The sequence below is a fragment of the Clytia hemisphaerica genome, unplaced genomic scaffold, assembly GCF_902728285.1.
Source record: "Clytia hemisphaerica strain Z4C2 unplaced genomic scaffold, Clytia hemisphaerica genome assembly, whole genome shotgun sequence".
In the NCBI taxonomy this organism is placed as follows: Eukaryota; Metazoa; Cnidaria; class Hydrozoa; order Leptothecata; family Clytiidae; genus Clytia; species Clytia hemisphaerica.
Genome location: NW_027103917.1, coordinates 1,352,796 through 1,367,109, shown reverse-complemented (window position 1 = coordinate 1,367,109; position 14,314 = coordinate 1,352,796). Strand labels below are relative to the sequence as shown.

Here is a 14,314-nt window from a genome sequence, read left to right as displayed (position 1 = left end):
CTTCGTCAATGAAAACCTTAGGAATTTCTTTATTTCAATTTAAATTTTATTGAAATGAAAATAAATTTGGTCTCTTTCATTATGAAATCAAAGGAAAACTTTTTTTTGTCAGCTGGAAGCTAACTTCCCCAGCTGGCACGCAACGTTGTTTCAACGTTCATCTAACGTTATATGGACGTTATGAACATTAGATAAACGTTGAAAAAACGTTGTGTGCCAGCTGGGTCACCTCAGGATTATTTTCTCCATTATTTGAGGTTAGAAAATATCTTCCCGAAAATAATCTTAGTAAAAGGTTCTATTTTTCACCTTTGAAAGCGATTTAAAAAAAGTCCTTTCGAAAGTCCGAAATTGCATTAAATAAAAAGTACAGATTTCTGTGTATTTTGCACCTCTTATTCCTAGCCTTGGATACAGTAGTACCAAGCAATGATTGTTATTAGGACAGAACAATAACATGGAAAGTTAGTTTTCAAAGATTGTGCTTGAAGAGTAAACGCTCAACTATAATAAACAGAAAATTTAGCATACTCGAAATTTCCTTTTCAGATAGAAAGGTAAAAGATGGAGGGGCCACAGAGAACCAAAAAAGGGAACGTTTTTCAGTTTTTCAATCGTGTGAAAGTAGGGAGGATTTTGTTTTCAGAAACTCGAAAAGCTTTTCACATTTTCACATTATGAATCGGTCAGGTGTTAGACGGAGAAAGCATGTCTTGTGACGTCAAATGAAGCAAAATTCGCACAAAAAGTCGAGAATTCCGGAAGAATAAAAGTACACGTGTGCATTTATACGGATTCAGAAATTTTTCTTTCAATTTTTTTTGTTATTTTTGTTGTTGGTTCCTTTTTTAATATAAACAAATTCTTTCAAAAAAATGTAATAAATAGTTATCTAAATATAAACTTCAGGGCGTATATATGTACAAATCAATAAATTTTCTCTTTTTACTCCAATAAAAAACACAAAAATGAAAAAAACGCAACTCAGTTTAACTCGGCCTCACGACTCTTTCGACAAAAAACGGAAGAGCTTCAGATATATGACATAAAAAGAAAGGCGAGCTAAAATACAAGATAATGTAACTTTTAACAAACAAAAGATATAAAAAACTCAACACATAAGTGTTATAAAAAGTACCAAGCTCCCTTTTCATGAAGGCGTCATCAAAGGGAGACAGGGCGATGACATTTCAGATCCGTTGAAAAAGCTGATGCAGTTTTTGGGCATCGGTGAATAAGTGAAAAATTCAGTGTTTTTCTCGAAAGCTTGCGATGTCATTGGTGGTTTTGTGTTAAAGTTTAATGTAAGCTTTGGTGGGAAACATTTAGCTGTAGCTGGGCGTTTTGATGGAGCGGTGGTGATATTATTGTTTTGTTGGTGTTGTTCTTTCAATTCGCGTTCAAAAGCGAGTAATTGTCCAAGGAAATTAAAATTTGGTGAAATAGCTGATCTGCGTTTTTTGGTGTATTCGTAAGCTTCGTCAAGTGAGAAACCTTTTTGTCTCATCAAGTAAGCGATGCAGATGGTTGCTGAGCGTGAGATGCCAGCGTGACAGTGAACGAGCACGCGGCCACCACGGTTGTTGACATCTTCGATAAAGTTGATGGCGTCGTCGAAATGTGAAGAGATATTTTCACGAGCGTTATCTTCGATGGCGATGTTTCTGTAATTGTAGCTGTGTGCGAAAGCTGAAGGGATTGTTTTTGAAACGTTTAAGATAGCTGTGATACCGAGCTTGTCGAGGAGTTCTTGTTGAGAAGCATGGTTTGCGCTACCGAGGTATAAGTAGGGAAGGATGGAGACTGGGCACAAGTCGGTGTGTGGTGAAAACACGTTTTTGTCCGTTGGGTCTGTTGAAAGGTCTGGAACCAAATTGATAGAGAGTGGGTTGGATTCCAAAACTGGATAATCGAATGAGCAAGCTTGTGGATATTCTTCACAGAAATGATCGAAGCCTTCTATAAAAGAAAAGAAAAGAAATTTTGATTAGTTATGCAATGCTCATTTTGGGAATAGTTTGTTGAAATATTTCGCGCGCGGGTGTACAAAAATATTTGATTTTGGCGCGAGATTTTTTGCTTTAACATGCTGAATGATGAAATGTTTTTCTTCAAAATGAAAGAAAGCGCATGCTCAATGAAAGTGAAGAAAAAAATGAATTTTTAACGAGTTTTTCATTCATTCATAAAAAGCGTGATTGTTTTTCAAACAATTGTAAACCATGAATTATGAAGAGATTTTTCTATGGTCAACTTGTGAGGGAATTCATTTTTTTCATCAAAAAGCATCAAGAATTCAATTATAAAATATTTAAAACCCAAAGGGCGCGCAACATAAAAAATAAGCCTTTCATTTTTGACAACCACTTATTATGACCCTATTTAGACTTAACCGGTCGTAAAGGAATTTCTTTAACGACTTTTATAATGAAATTAAATAAAATACGGACAGTTTAAACGGATGACATTTGAGCTTCCGATTGACATTAAGAAAATAATGACCACAGGAAATGAATTGTGAAAGTGTTCGAATGACGTATTTTAATGACAAAAACATTATATGCCAACGCTCTTTCAACCGCATGATTAAAATTAGAAAAATTGTCAATCTGCCAATTTTTTACTCAAACGAAACAAGAAACCCGAATCAAAACATATCTTATAAGAAAATACTTACTCTCTAAGAAATAGATGTTCTTGTGTGGGTATGATTTCTTCATAGCGTTGACGATGATTGATAAATTACGACCCATTTCTTGTGTAGATGAATTTTCGTCGCATAATACAATCGAGTCGCATGAATCGTTTTCCAATCGCAAAACAACATTTTCTGGTAGTAAACAAGAGATCGTAAGCGAACCACGTTGTAACCTTCTCAATAATAAACTTGAAGTTAATAAATTGATAGAGTCTTTGATGTGCGATTTTTCAAATAACATTGGTTCTCTAATGTCCAAGATGATTCTTGATGTATGTGTACTCTCGATAACGAGTTCGGCGGTAATCTCGAGGCAATTGCATTTGGAGATCATGTTTGCTGTCTGTAGTTTCACTAGCTCAAGTAACTTTTTGTGTTGTTGATATTCAGACTTTTTTCTGTAACTGAACTCAATTGAGATTCTCGCATTTATATATGTTCTCCCCTTCTCTCTTTCTCGTCATATTTTCATAACAAAAGAACAATCATTACATCATAATAATAAAACCTGATTGGTTCATCAATTCAAACCGCAATATGATTGGCCGATTTCTTTCTCTCAACATTCCATTCATAGCGAATGTTATTGTTCTCAAATTCTCGGTTTCACGGTTGAGTAATTCTCGTTACTACGATGAAAAACGACAAAAAAGGCAGCTGAGCACAAAGGGTACAAATGAGCGAGAAATTTCTAAAATAGACAAAAGCACATGGTTAAAAAAATATAAAGAAAACTATGTGACGTCATTAATCTGAGTAAAAGGGTTTTTTATAAAAGAACTACAAACCTACAAACCATTCAAAATCAATATCAATCAAAAAGGACTTTTATTATATTTTTTTGAAAAAAATTAATTCGCTGAAAAGTCAACTATTAAAATCGTATAGGTGACGTATAGGTCTTGTAATAATCTCAGGGAAGCCTTCAAAAAGGATTATTCTTGCAATATTGTGTTGTATTCAAACTGGGATGCGTTCATCTTGAAATCATACTACATATTGTTTATAGATCAGCAATAATAATATACAAGTTCATCACAAAATTTTGAAAACCTGGCAAATTTTTCTAAAAAAAAACTCGCTCATTTTTCTTCAAAAAAGTCTACGCCATGAGTTTGTTTTGATAGCTGTTCATTTGGGATCCTCACCTTTGCTGTGACGTCGAACATAAACAAACTGGGTGTTATATTTTCTTAGTTGTTGAGGGTAAACTGAAGTTCTTTTCCGTGTTAATAAAGGCGGTGGCTCAAAAAGAATGTAGCGTTTTTATTGCATGATTTTGAGAGCAAGAAAAACAATCCAAAATGCCTCATGACCATGACGTATTTTCTCATACTGTATTTCTTCAAAAAACCGACACTTTAAACCGTTGCTATGGCAAATATCGTCGGACTTTAAAAGAACATTCCACAGTCACATAATTTATTCATGATGCAAGTAATTGAACATAATTAAGGTAATTACGGGCCATGCTCCCTTCCCAAGAGATCTGTTGGCTTTATAAAATCTTGCGAAATATTTGTAGAAAGAAGAAAAAATAATATACAATTAAGTTGAAAATATGACGTAGTAATTAGCCGGCTTTAACACATTTTTTCGTTCTCTTGGGATTTTTCTATAATTTTCTCTTTTCTTTTTTATTCATTCAAAAATTTGCTTTGGATATAGTAAATCGAGTAGTAAATGGTAAAATAATTTAGCCAGACAATCAAGGGAAGCGAGGCTCCTTCGCCAGGGGAGGTCGCGCATTAGCTCAGTTTAAATTTCGAAGTTAAATTAAAACAGGAATCTCTATTAATGATAAAATAAGTCCGTTATTTCGAAATCTCGGCATTAATATTTACATCAAAGGAAGGAACCTAGATATAACTGTATAGCTGCATCGAAAGAAATCATGGTACCTTATTATACCATGTTTCCCCGGTTCGCCCTATATGGGACCAGATAATAATCCCTATACCACCGGATTAAACTTTAAAATTGGATTAACGTTTTGTCATGTCAACCCTGTCAAATCTTATTGACACGGAATAAAATCAAGGACAATAGATGGAAAGAAAAAACATCTTTGTGTTATTCGTTTAGCATGTTTCTTACTTGAATTATCAGATACCAGAATATAGAATTATGGTATTTCCTTTGGATTATGGCAGTATAATGCATATGAACAGCAGGTATAACTGTAATGTTCATAATGCAGTATACCGAATAAAAGAGACGTGTATTCCGGGGTTTGACATTGACCCTGGTAGGGGTTCTCTACTAATGCCGCTTATAACCTGTTATAACCGGTTTGAAAAAGACCTTTATGTGTTATGAACAAGTATGTTTGCTTTGCCTTATATAAAACCCCAAGCTGTAATTCTGTCCTCAGTCCTCAGTTCCTCTTAATATATCGATTCTCGTCACAATGGTTCTATCTTCATCCCTCTATTGAACTCGTATCTTACTACGTGTTCCGGAGCAGTGGCGTTGTGGCAGGGGGGCCGGCGGAGCTTTTTAAAGGGGCGCCGAAGAGCAAGGGGCACCAAAAGAAATTTTTTTAAACGCCCCAATCTCAAAAATTAAAAAAAACGCTATTTAAAAAAATTGATTTTGGCCCCTCCAGAAAAATTTTCCCACAACGCCACTGTTCCGGAGTGTTTTCACTACCAGGCTAACATGCTATATCCTGGCCCCTCAAAATCCCGCAATTCCACCATTCTGAAAATGAAATCCGACATTATTGACTGTGACCTAAACATCGAAGTAAAAAGTGGGCTGGATTTAGATCACTTTGAAAATCAATCAAAAAACTATGTAATCCCAAAAAGCTGTACATTTCTAATTTACTTAATGATTTCATAATTAAATTTAAATTTCTTTTATTTACAATCAAATTTTCTACCCCTAATTAAAAAAAATCAAATCGTTTTGGAGAACTGAACTTATCATGTTAAAAAATTGAGATTTACAAAGAAATCAAGCAGCACCCCTTAATCTTCAGGCTTAATGTAGACAAAGCTTTAAGGAAGCTAAGGGTTGGCGGAGGAAGGAAGCAGTAGAAAGCTTGTATTTCTTGCACTTTTTGTTCGAAAGATCATAACACTGTGACTTTTTGACAGTTGTATTTTATCTCGTCTGCGCCTCCCACTCTTTTTTCGACTTTTAGAAAACCCTAATTTCTTAACTCCCACTCACCGCAAGATACTTTTTACCGGTCAACATGCTGCAAAAATTATATTAATTGATTACTTACACCCCACCTAGATAAGAAAAAATATCAAAGTATTTCAAATGGTATCTAAAGTTTAAAAAATTATATAAAAATTTCATAAAAAAAGGTACAAAAACGTGTAGACCTATTGATTTCAGGTATTTCAAAGTCCCTTGTTGAAGTAAACGAATTCAGATGTTGTTTTGGACGCCAGATCCTCCTCCAATTTTCCTCTCTCCATCTGTAGAAAGTCGAAAGAAAGAAGATTGAATTTAGAAGCTAGGGTTACCAGGCTAACCGAAAACTGAAGGTAAAGGGGTTCAAGGCTCTGGCAGCTATCGGAGTACGTCGAGCACCAACGTGTCATCAAAATGGGGGAAGAAGCCCTGATTAATTTCGTCATGACGGAACAAAGTGGAATATTATGAGGAAGTTTATTTTTCCGGGGGATTTCGGAAATACCCAGTGATTAGAAGGCCGTTATAAAAACATTTAGCTGGTCATAAAACATAAAAGGATCAATTTAAAAGTATTTTAAAGAAAGAAGGAAAATTGTTGTTTGCGAATGTTGACCCGTTCGAGACGGTGATTTAAGAAGGGGGAGGGTTGAGATGACAGAATCAATGTCAACAAAAGAGTATGGAAGAAAAACTCTCTGTTCGCTTTAAGAAACCTTAAGCCGATTTGTTCGTACGGGCGGGAACCAACCAAAATAAGGGCGGCAGAAATTAAGGGGAGGAACGCCCAAGTGATTTTCAACCCTGTATGTATTACACGATCATGAGATCGAAATACAGATGTCGATCGAAAACATATGTTCGGTTTGAAGGCTCATTGAGTCCATTTCCGTGTTCTTAAACATAGCCTTGTCCAAATGAAATATGTTAAAATAAGAAATATGGGATTAAGTGTACGTGACAACCTTCATTTAATTAAGAGTTCGGATTAAAACCTAATGTAAGGGCTCATGTAGATTAATAAAAATATGAATTAAAAACTACAAATTGGGAGAGTGATGATGTTAATAATAACTTTCCTTTAGTCGCGTGTAAATGACTCAAATTCCGTTTCACTTTTTGTGACAAGGTGAAGCTCCCCATTTTTGCACTGGGTACCCCTTTTTACTGCAATTTTTCCTTCTATGGGATAAGCATCATCCATGATTAAGACTCCATTTTTAAGAATTCATAATTTGAAATACCACCTTTCTTGATAGAATCACAAATGAAAAAACGGTCTAGTAACAAAATTAAATTAGTAAGCAAAATTAATCAGATTTCCCTTCTAACTCACTGTTAATCTCATCATAGCATTATGGGTTGATCGAAAAAAGGTATAATGGTACTTGAGTATTCTAAGATTATATCAAAAGACAAGCCAAATAGGATAAAAAGCAAGACCTCCCCCCTCCCATACGTGTACGTATACTTAACCGAGATTTCATTCGAGGCTTTGTTAAATCACCAGAGGACAGCCATAATGTTATGTTCGTGGAAGAACAGTGAACAGGCCTACAGTATCCTACATTCTCACAATATCCAAAATAGCAACCGTTCCTAATATAAAATATAAGCTGCTGGCAAACACAAAGAAGTTCGTGCTTCTTATAGAAGCATGGTGGCTTTGGTAGAAAATGGTTTCTATTTTGCCCACTTTTCCACAACATCTTCCCGGAGTCTAGCAATTCGCCTAAGGAAATAAAAGCTCCCAGTATTTGGCTACTACTGCAGGGTATTGCAGTTCTTGATATAAGTCCAGCGCGGTGCTTTTACATATCATTGAAATGAAAACGAGATATTGACTAAACTAATAACAAAGACATCTCATCAAAATGAATATTGATTTGACTTCAGTAAAACGGAAAAACATTTAAAGAACTACGGGCGCCAGCCTGCGAAAAATTCCGGAAACTTTGACGGAAACATATTGAAGTTGTTTACGATGGAATGACACTGCTGTTATCAAAGTCATCATTTGATACCACCTTCACAACGTCAACAGATAGCATTGAAAAAAGTTTTTTCTATAGGAACTAAACCCCACAAGAACTAATTTTTCTAAGGAAAAATTTAGCCAAAATCTTTAGACGGTAAACGAGAGCTTGAAGTTTCAAAATACAACTTCGTCTTTGAGTTAATAATGTTGTTCAAAGAGTCGAAAGGATTCATACACCCAACCCAATGATAGCAGTACTGTATTCTAGGATTTTTTCTCTCAAAGTTCTTATAGGACATTTAACGAAGATAAAAAAACTTTCCTTTTTCACTTCAATCTCTAGGTAGGGACCAAGCTATTTTTATGAGCAGCAGTGTGTGTTATGGTCAGCAAATTATTTCCGTTGAGGTTTTCGAATTTAATGACCGTCTCGTGCCAAGTGGCTCCAAGGCGACGTCTTTAGAACGTTCAGAAGATCGGACTCCGTTATGTTTTGGGTGGAAAGTGACAAACTGTTGCCATCAATTTGGTAAAGGAAACTTTTGGTAAGACGAAGAATGACAACGAGTGTTTGTTTGTATTTCATTGACGCGAATCATTTAGTTGTGATTCTCCACATACTTTCTAGTAGCTAAGATGCAAACTCTCTTACACATCTCTGTTATTAGCGGTATACTAAAAGGCTGTATAGCTAGCTAAAATGCTACTATGCTATTTTTACTGAACATGAGAGCCATATTAAATCTTGTTGTTTGTTGCCAACAATCAAGGGAATGTAATTTTGCAGGTCAGAATGTCAAAACCAATGAATCCTATGGTCATTACCATCATACTCGTTCTTTGGTACATAGTGGCTAAGTTTAAGAAAGGCTCGATTGCAACAATTGTGAATAAGTAAATGTACCAGCCTCTTGTATAGACTCTTCACTTCAATTCAGAATGCTGTTTTAGAGAAGAAGTGAATTATTTGTTGAGAATTGTGACGAGTTTGACGTCACACGGAATAAGGCATATTAAATTCATGAACACCTCCAAAATAAGGAAGTAGATACATGAGTTAAATCTCTTTATCACCGACCTAGTAGAATATTCTTAGACAGGTAATTTGTGCATTTTTTACACGGCGGAAGAATTAAGAATCGATAAGAATTGGTGTTGAAAGTATATTTTCGAACAAGAAGGAAGAAAGTCTTATGAAATAACGGTTATTTAAATCCTTGCATTGCAGGTCCGATTAACACGTGCTTATGAGATCCCATGTTAAATATGACGTAACAAAACAAAATGGCGGATAGAAATCAAAATGGCGGATGAAGACACGAGGATGCGAAAATTATATTAAAAGCTAGAGGTATTTCTCATCTTGGAAACAAGAAATAAAGGTATTTTTTTAATATTGGTGCTATATGATACGATGATAACAAACCTCTCTAACTCTAAGCTACCTTATCGGGGAAAACTTCGTCAGGGAAAATGTTCGTCGGGGAAAAATATTCGTCAGTTGCTGGTAGTTGGTAAACGCATTAAGGCTGGGGAAAATTTTCGTCGGGGTAAAATATTCGTCACTTGGCCAAAATTTCGTCACTTTTCCCCGACGAAGTTTTCCCCGATAAGGTATATCAATGAATCAGAGTAGTATCTCTATTGCTGTCAGTGATGACCTCCTTTGCTTGAAGAAGTCGAATCGCGTTTTTTAAGAAAACCTACCTTTCACAATGCATAAATTAAATCGAAATCGAGTCTCAATGGTTCAAGATATTAGACGAATTTCCTCTAGCTTTCGTTCACGCTACGAAACTTTACGAAAAGTCAAGCGTTCTATACAACGCTGGGTAAGTCTGTCTTGCTTTTGGGTTTGCCTGTAGAAAAGTTCCGTGTGAACAAAGGCTAGAGGTAATCAGTCCATTGATTTCAAAGCCCCGTTTTTAAGGAGCTAGATCCGAAACTCATGGGTGGGAAATGAAGCCACTTATTTTTTAAAATAAGATTTCTAAGGGCGGCGGCGCAAACTTAAGGCTTCAGTTTTTCTTGCTTGAGAAAGGTTGAAGATTCCTCTCTAGCCCTTTGGGGCTTTAAACTCGATGAATGAGTTCAAAGTCGTGATTTCTCTATCGATACTTGACCTCGCTATCGTATAAAACCTTTCAGAATGCTATACTACTAGTATCGTCTATCTAAGAGCTATCTTTAGCGTGATGCGTGGAAGGAAAATATTAAGCCAGTTGTAAGAAATAGTTTTTGGATGATGAAAAAGCTTACACTCTGCACGGAGTCAAGCGAAAGAAAAAAAGGTCGAAAAGATTAGGTTCGTGCGACAGGATATTGAAATATTTCGTTTTTTGGATCTTGAAGTGCCTTTGAACTAAAAGAAGCAATGGGACGAAGACTTCATTTTATTCGTTTATAATCAAATGATTTGGGCTTGACAAGCTCACAGTATGTTCGACCCGAGAACGAAAATAGTTGAAATAACTTCCTCGCGGAACTAAAGAGGTTTATTTCAAAAATAGATTATCCTAGCTGTTCAGCCATTTTGAATCCACAGCCAGTTTTCACGATACGAGTTCAAATATTTCAAGTTTTACGACCATAAAAGGCGATGATTCATGAAATTTGTTTTTAAATTTGAAACAAGTGACAGCGTGACAGTTCATTAGAAGACGTTTTAAGTTCGAACACAATATTACTGTCAAGTCAAGAAGGAAGGAAGCGAGTTATTATAAAGATTGTCAAACGCTAAGATAAAAATGTTGAAAATTTTCTCCGTCGACTCCCTAGATGTTCAGTTCAAACAGAGTGATAAAGTTTGAAAAACAAGACATAAGAAACCACTGTCAAAAACCTTTTTTTTTAAAAGTGGTTTAGAAAAAGAAAATTCCAGGGCTATCTTGAAGTATCATCAACTTTTTGAGTTTGCAGATAAGACAAGTGGTTTAGAAGGAGGCTATATATTGAGCTTTCGATAAAAGAACACTTAATAGTTTGTGGTCGAACAAATTTTACTTGAAAACCACGAAAATTTCAAGTAGTGGGACGACTTAGACTCCCTTTAAAGTTGTCAACAACTCGCACTCCCCCGTTCTGAAGAATAAAGTACCTTGATGGAGAGCTACTCCTTGATACCTCGTTAAAAGAGATCATTTTAAACGGCCGTTAATTGCTCGTTCCAATTGCTCGTTAAGAGACAATCCAATTCTATTTAAGGTATATAATCAAGGTAGTAAAAAGGAAAAGAGGTAAAATTGAAATTGTATCAGCAGTGACGTCACACCTGTACAACATATGACATTTCCAACTTTCATTTGAAAAAACGGTAGCATGAAAATTTGAGAAATCTCGCTTTATTCGCTCCCATAGAAATATGTATGATATTGTTCGCATGTAGCTTTCAAATTCTTTAGATTTCCTACCCCTACTCATCCTTGGTATAAATTACGAAAGACCGACTAACACGAAATGAAAGGCTCAGGAAAACTAGACTGCTTCAAAGGAATTGAAGAACAAAGGCTAAGAGGAAACCAGGCAGCTTGCACGGATGATAGAACAAAGTAGTTAAGGAAAAGTCAGAGACATCTAACGTTCGATTTTGATAGTTGAACGACAGCTGATAGTTTAAGTTGCACGTTTTACGGTCAAGACAGTGATCCATTTTTTGTGCATCTTTGGAAATAACAGTTAGAAAGAATCATTTACTAGGAGTATGGAAGTTTAGGAGAAATACTGTCTGAAAAGAAACGAGCGGCTATGGGGAGGGGATTTCACTTTTTTCCTGCACGCTGCAGAGGAAACTTGAAAGGATATTTAAGAATCTTTTTTTCGCTTGTGAAGGATTTTGAAGGATAATCATCATATACTAAAATAACAAGGAGGATATTTTGGGGAATCTAATTTTGGGTATTTTATCCTACAAGGTAAGGCATATGGTGTAATGACTCAGCAAAAAAAAAGGTCTCGTAAAGAAGTGTATAAGATTTGGATATTGCCGGTCAATATTCTTTTTTGGAGCTTGATGTCTTCAGTTTTCAAAAAAGATTGTCGAATGGAAGGGGGAGGGATAGGAATTCTTCTAGTCGTTCGCAAGATCATAAAAATTGCGAACGTTTTTAAAATTCTGCAATGATTACGTTAATAATGTGCCTCAGAATCATAACAAACTACGCCTGACGAAATACAAAGGTTAAAGTACCCCTTGCGTCCACAAAAAGATATGTGAAGACGTCAACAGTGGTTTTACTACAGTGATTCACTTGGTTTTTAATTTCATAACAACAAAATCTCATTTGTATCTCTGCTCTTATCAAGTTTTGAACTGACGTAAACTAAACGGTCGATGAAAGTTTTCCACTATCCTCGATTAAGGCTTTCATAATATTTCTTTGATAGAGTAATTTACAGTTGTAAGTATGCCTCACATTTGAGTGATATCAAGGAAAATGTATTTTGGCATCCGTTTAAGTAGATCATGATGATTTAGAGTTAATGGTCACTTGAATTAATTGCTTTCTATATACAGTATAAAGTTCTTCTTAATTGGATGATAAAGTTTCCCACAATTCATACACGTTTTTATATATAAGGAACACGTTTATAAGGAACTCGAGGCTGAAAATGGTCCAAAAAATAAGGAATTGTTTAGGAACTGCTCAGGCTGAGAATAAGAAAACAAGTTTTAAGGAACAGTAAGAGATGGTTATCCAAACTTAGCGGTTATGTAGATAAGGAACTCGATAAGGAACTTTGAGGCTGAAATTTTCTGTAAAAATAAGGAACTCCAGGCTCAGAACAAAGTTAAGGTTCCTTATAAAAAAAAAACGTGTAGCCCAAAACTGTCAGTAATATGTTCATAATTCATAACGCACTTTCCCTGATTTGAACTTCATTTTTTTGCTTAATTCGACACATTTTGGAAGATAGCCAGGAAAACTGCTCGTCAGATTGTGACCACAGCGGAAACATAATTCGTTTCATGCGCCGACAGGAAATGGCATTTTTATATATTGCTGAAGCATCTGTTTTAATTTGCGTAAACAAAGTATGTATTATGATAAAGCTTATTTTTGAATGCAAATTTGGCAATAAAATATAACGGAATATCTTGCATAAAATTCACACGTCCGATATCCAGGAGATGTGCGGTTTGAAATGTCCTCAACAATAATACCCGGTGAAATTTCCGTAAAAACTGCAGATTTTCGCAAATAGTTGTTCGATATAAAATGATAAAATGCACGAAATCTCTATTAGAGAGTATGAGGACACCTCAACTTTGTTACAGAGCCGCAATCAAGCGCCGCAGCGATTATCGAATCTTCCTTTATCATATTTTTGATGAGTCGCAAAGACTTGGTCATAAGAGGAAAGAAATACGGCTTGATCAAAAGTCTGATAACTTTTAGGTCTAATCTAAAAATGCTTAATATAGATTAATAATCTGCAATAAAATGAAACACGCCTTAGGTCAATAAACTTCTTCCTAAGTACGTGCTTACTTAGAGAAAAGGAGTTCCTTTCAAGGGGTGAGGGGCACATAACTCTAATGACGTCGAAATTCAAACATTCAAATCGGGATTTAGGTGTTTAAATTTACACCCTGTTGAGATTGTATCAATAACAAAGTGGATTTCAATTTCCATGGTACGTGCCATTAAGACGGATGAAAATTGTAGTAAAATGAAAGATGGCGGATCCCAGTTGTGGAAAGTTGTGTTTTTATTTCTTTTCCTTATTTGGAAAACGAGACTCACTAATGTTGAGCGTTCATTTACATCCGCAACAGTAAACCTCCGACAGACAACTATTATAAAGAATTTCTAACCTAGCGGTAGGCAGATATGATTTCATATAGGCCTCCTAACGAACAGATCCTTGAAACGTGATATAATTACCAAAGAAATACAGGAGAGAAAAAAGTGATCAAACAGCTCCTTACGTAGGCGATGTACTGGAATGTAAAACAGCCAGTAGGATGGATGCACATGGATCGAGTGTGGTTTTACTTTGAAATTGTAATTAATTTTCTTGATTCAATATTTAGAATATACAGTACTTAGTAAACGTGGGAGAAAAATATTTTGCTTTCAGAATGAGTGCGATGCATGTTTTGTAGAACATGTGATTGTAACGCTGAAACTCCTGAAACGTTGAATATATATATTTTAAGTGCGTGTGTGTTTGCGACTCCGAACATAAATTTTATGCCAACGCAATATCGAATGCCTCAAAAGTTGAGTAGAAATCAGAAGCGGGACTCTTCGACAAATGCTATTTCACGGTCAAAAAGAATCATAGGGAGTCAGGACTATCGCGCACTAATTACAACATCCTATTGGTTAAAATCTTGAGAGATTTTGCTTCTGAACAAGTCGCAATCAGTCCTTAGCATCCATGATGCATTGTGAAGTTTCCGTTAGTAGGAAAGCATGGTAATCGAACTTTAAGTGAGAGTATGAAAGCACTAAGTTATGTCTGGAACAACCGTGGAACAT

At 35.6% G+C, this 14,314-nt stretch overlaps 2 protein-coding genes across 2 annotated transcripts in view; both read right to left on the bottom strand.

Annotated features, from left to right (window-relative positions):
- Nucleotides 1-785: 785 nt before the first annotated feature.
- On the bottom strand, nucleotides 786-3,124 carry LOC136809368 (dual specificity protein phosphatase 1-like). Its single transcript, XM_067065893.1, has 2 exons — nucleotides 2,678-3,124; nucleotides 786-1,959 (listed from the first exon to the last, which is right to left on the bottom strand). The coding sequence occupies exons 1-2, from the start codon at nucleotides 3,030-3,032 to the stop codon at nucleotides 1,151-1,153; spliced, it is 1,164 nt and encodes a 387-aa protein (XP_066921994.1). The 5' UTR covers nucleotides 3,033-3,124; the 3' UTR covers nucleotides 786-1,150.
- A 2,330-nt stretch (nucleotides 3,125-5,454) lies between these two features.
- The window catches only part of LOC136809375 (sideroflexin-5-like), a 51,476-nt gene continuing 42,616 nt past the window's right edge, over nucleotides 5,455-14,314 (bottom strand). Inside the window, exon 15 of the mRNA XM_067065900.1 lies at nucleotides 5,455-6,135. Coding sequence (XP_066922001.1) covers nucleotides 6,058-6,135 — 78 coding nt within the window. The 3' untranslated portion in view covers nucleotides 5,455-6,057. The remainder of the gene's footprint in view (nucleotides 6,136-14,314) is intronic.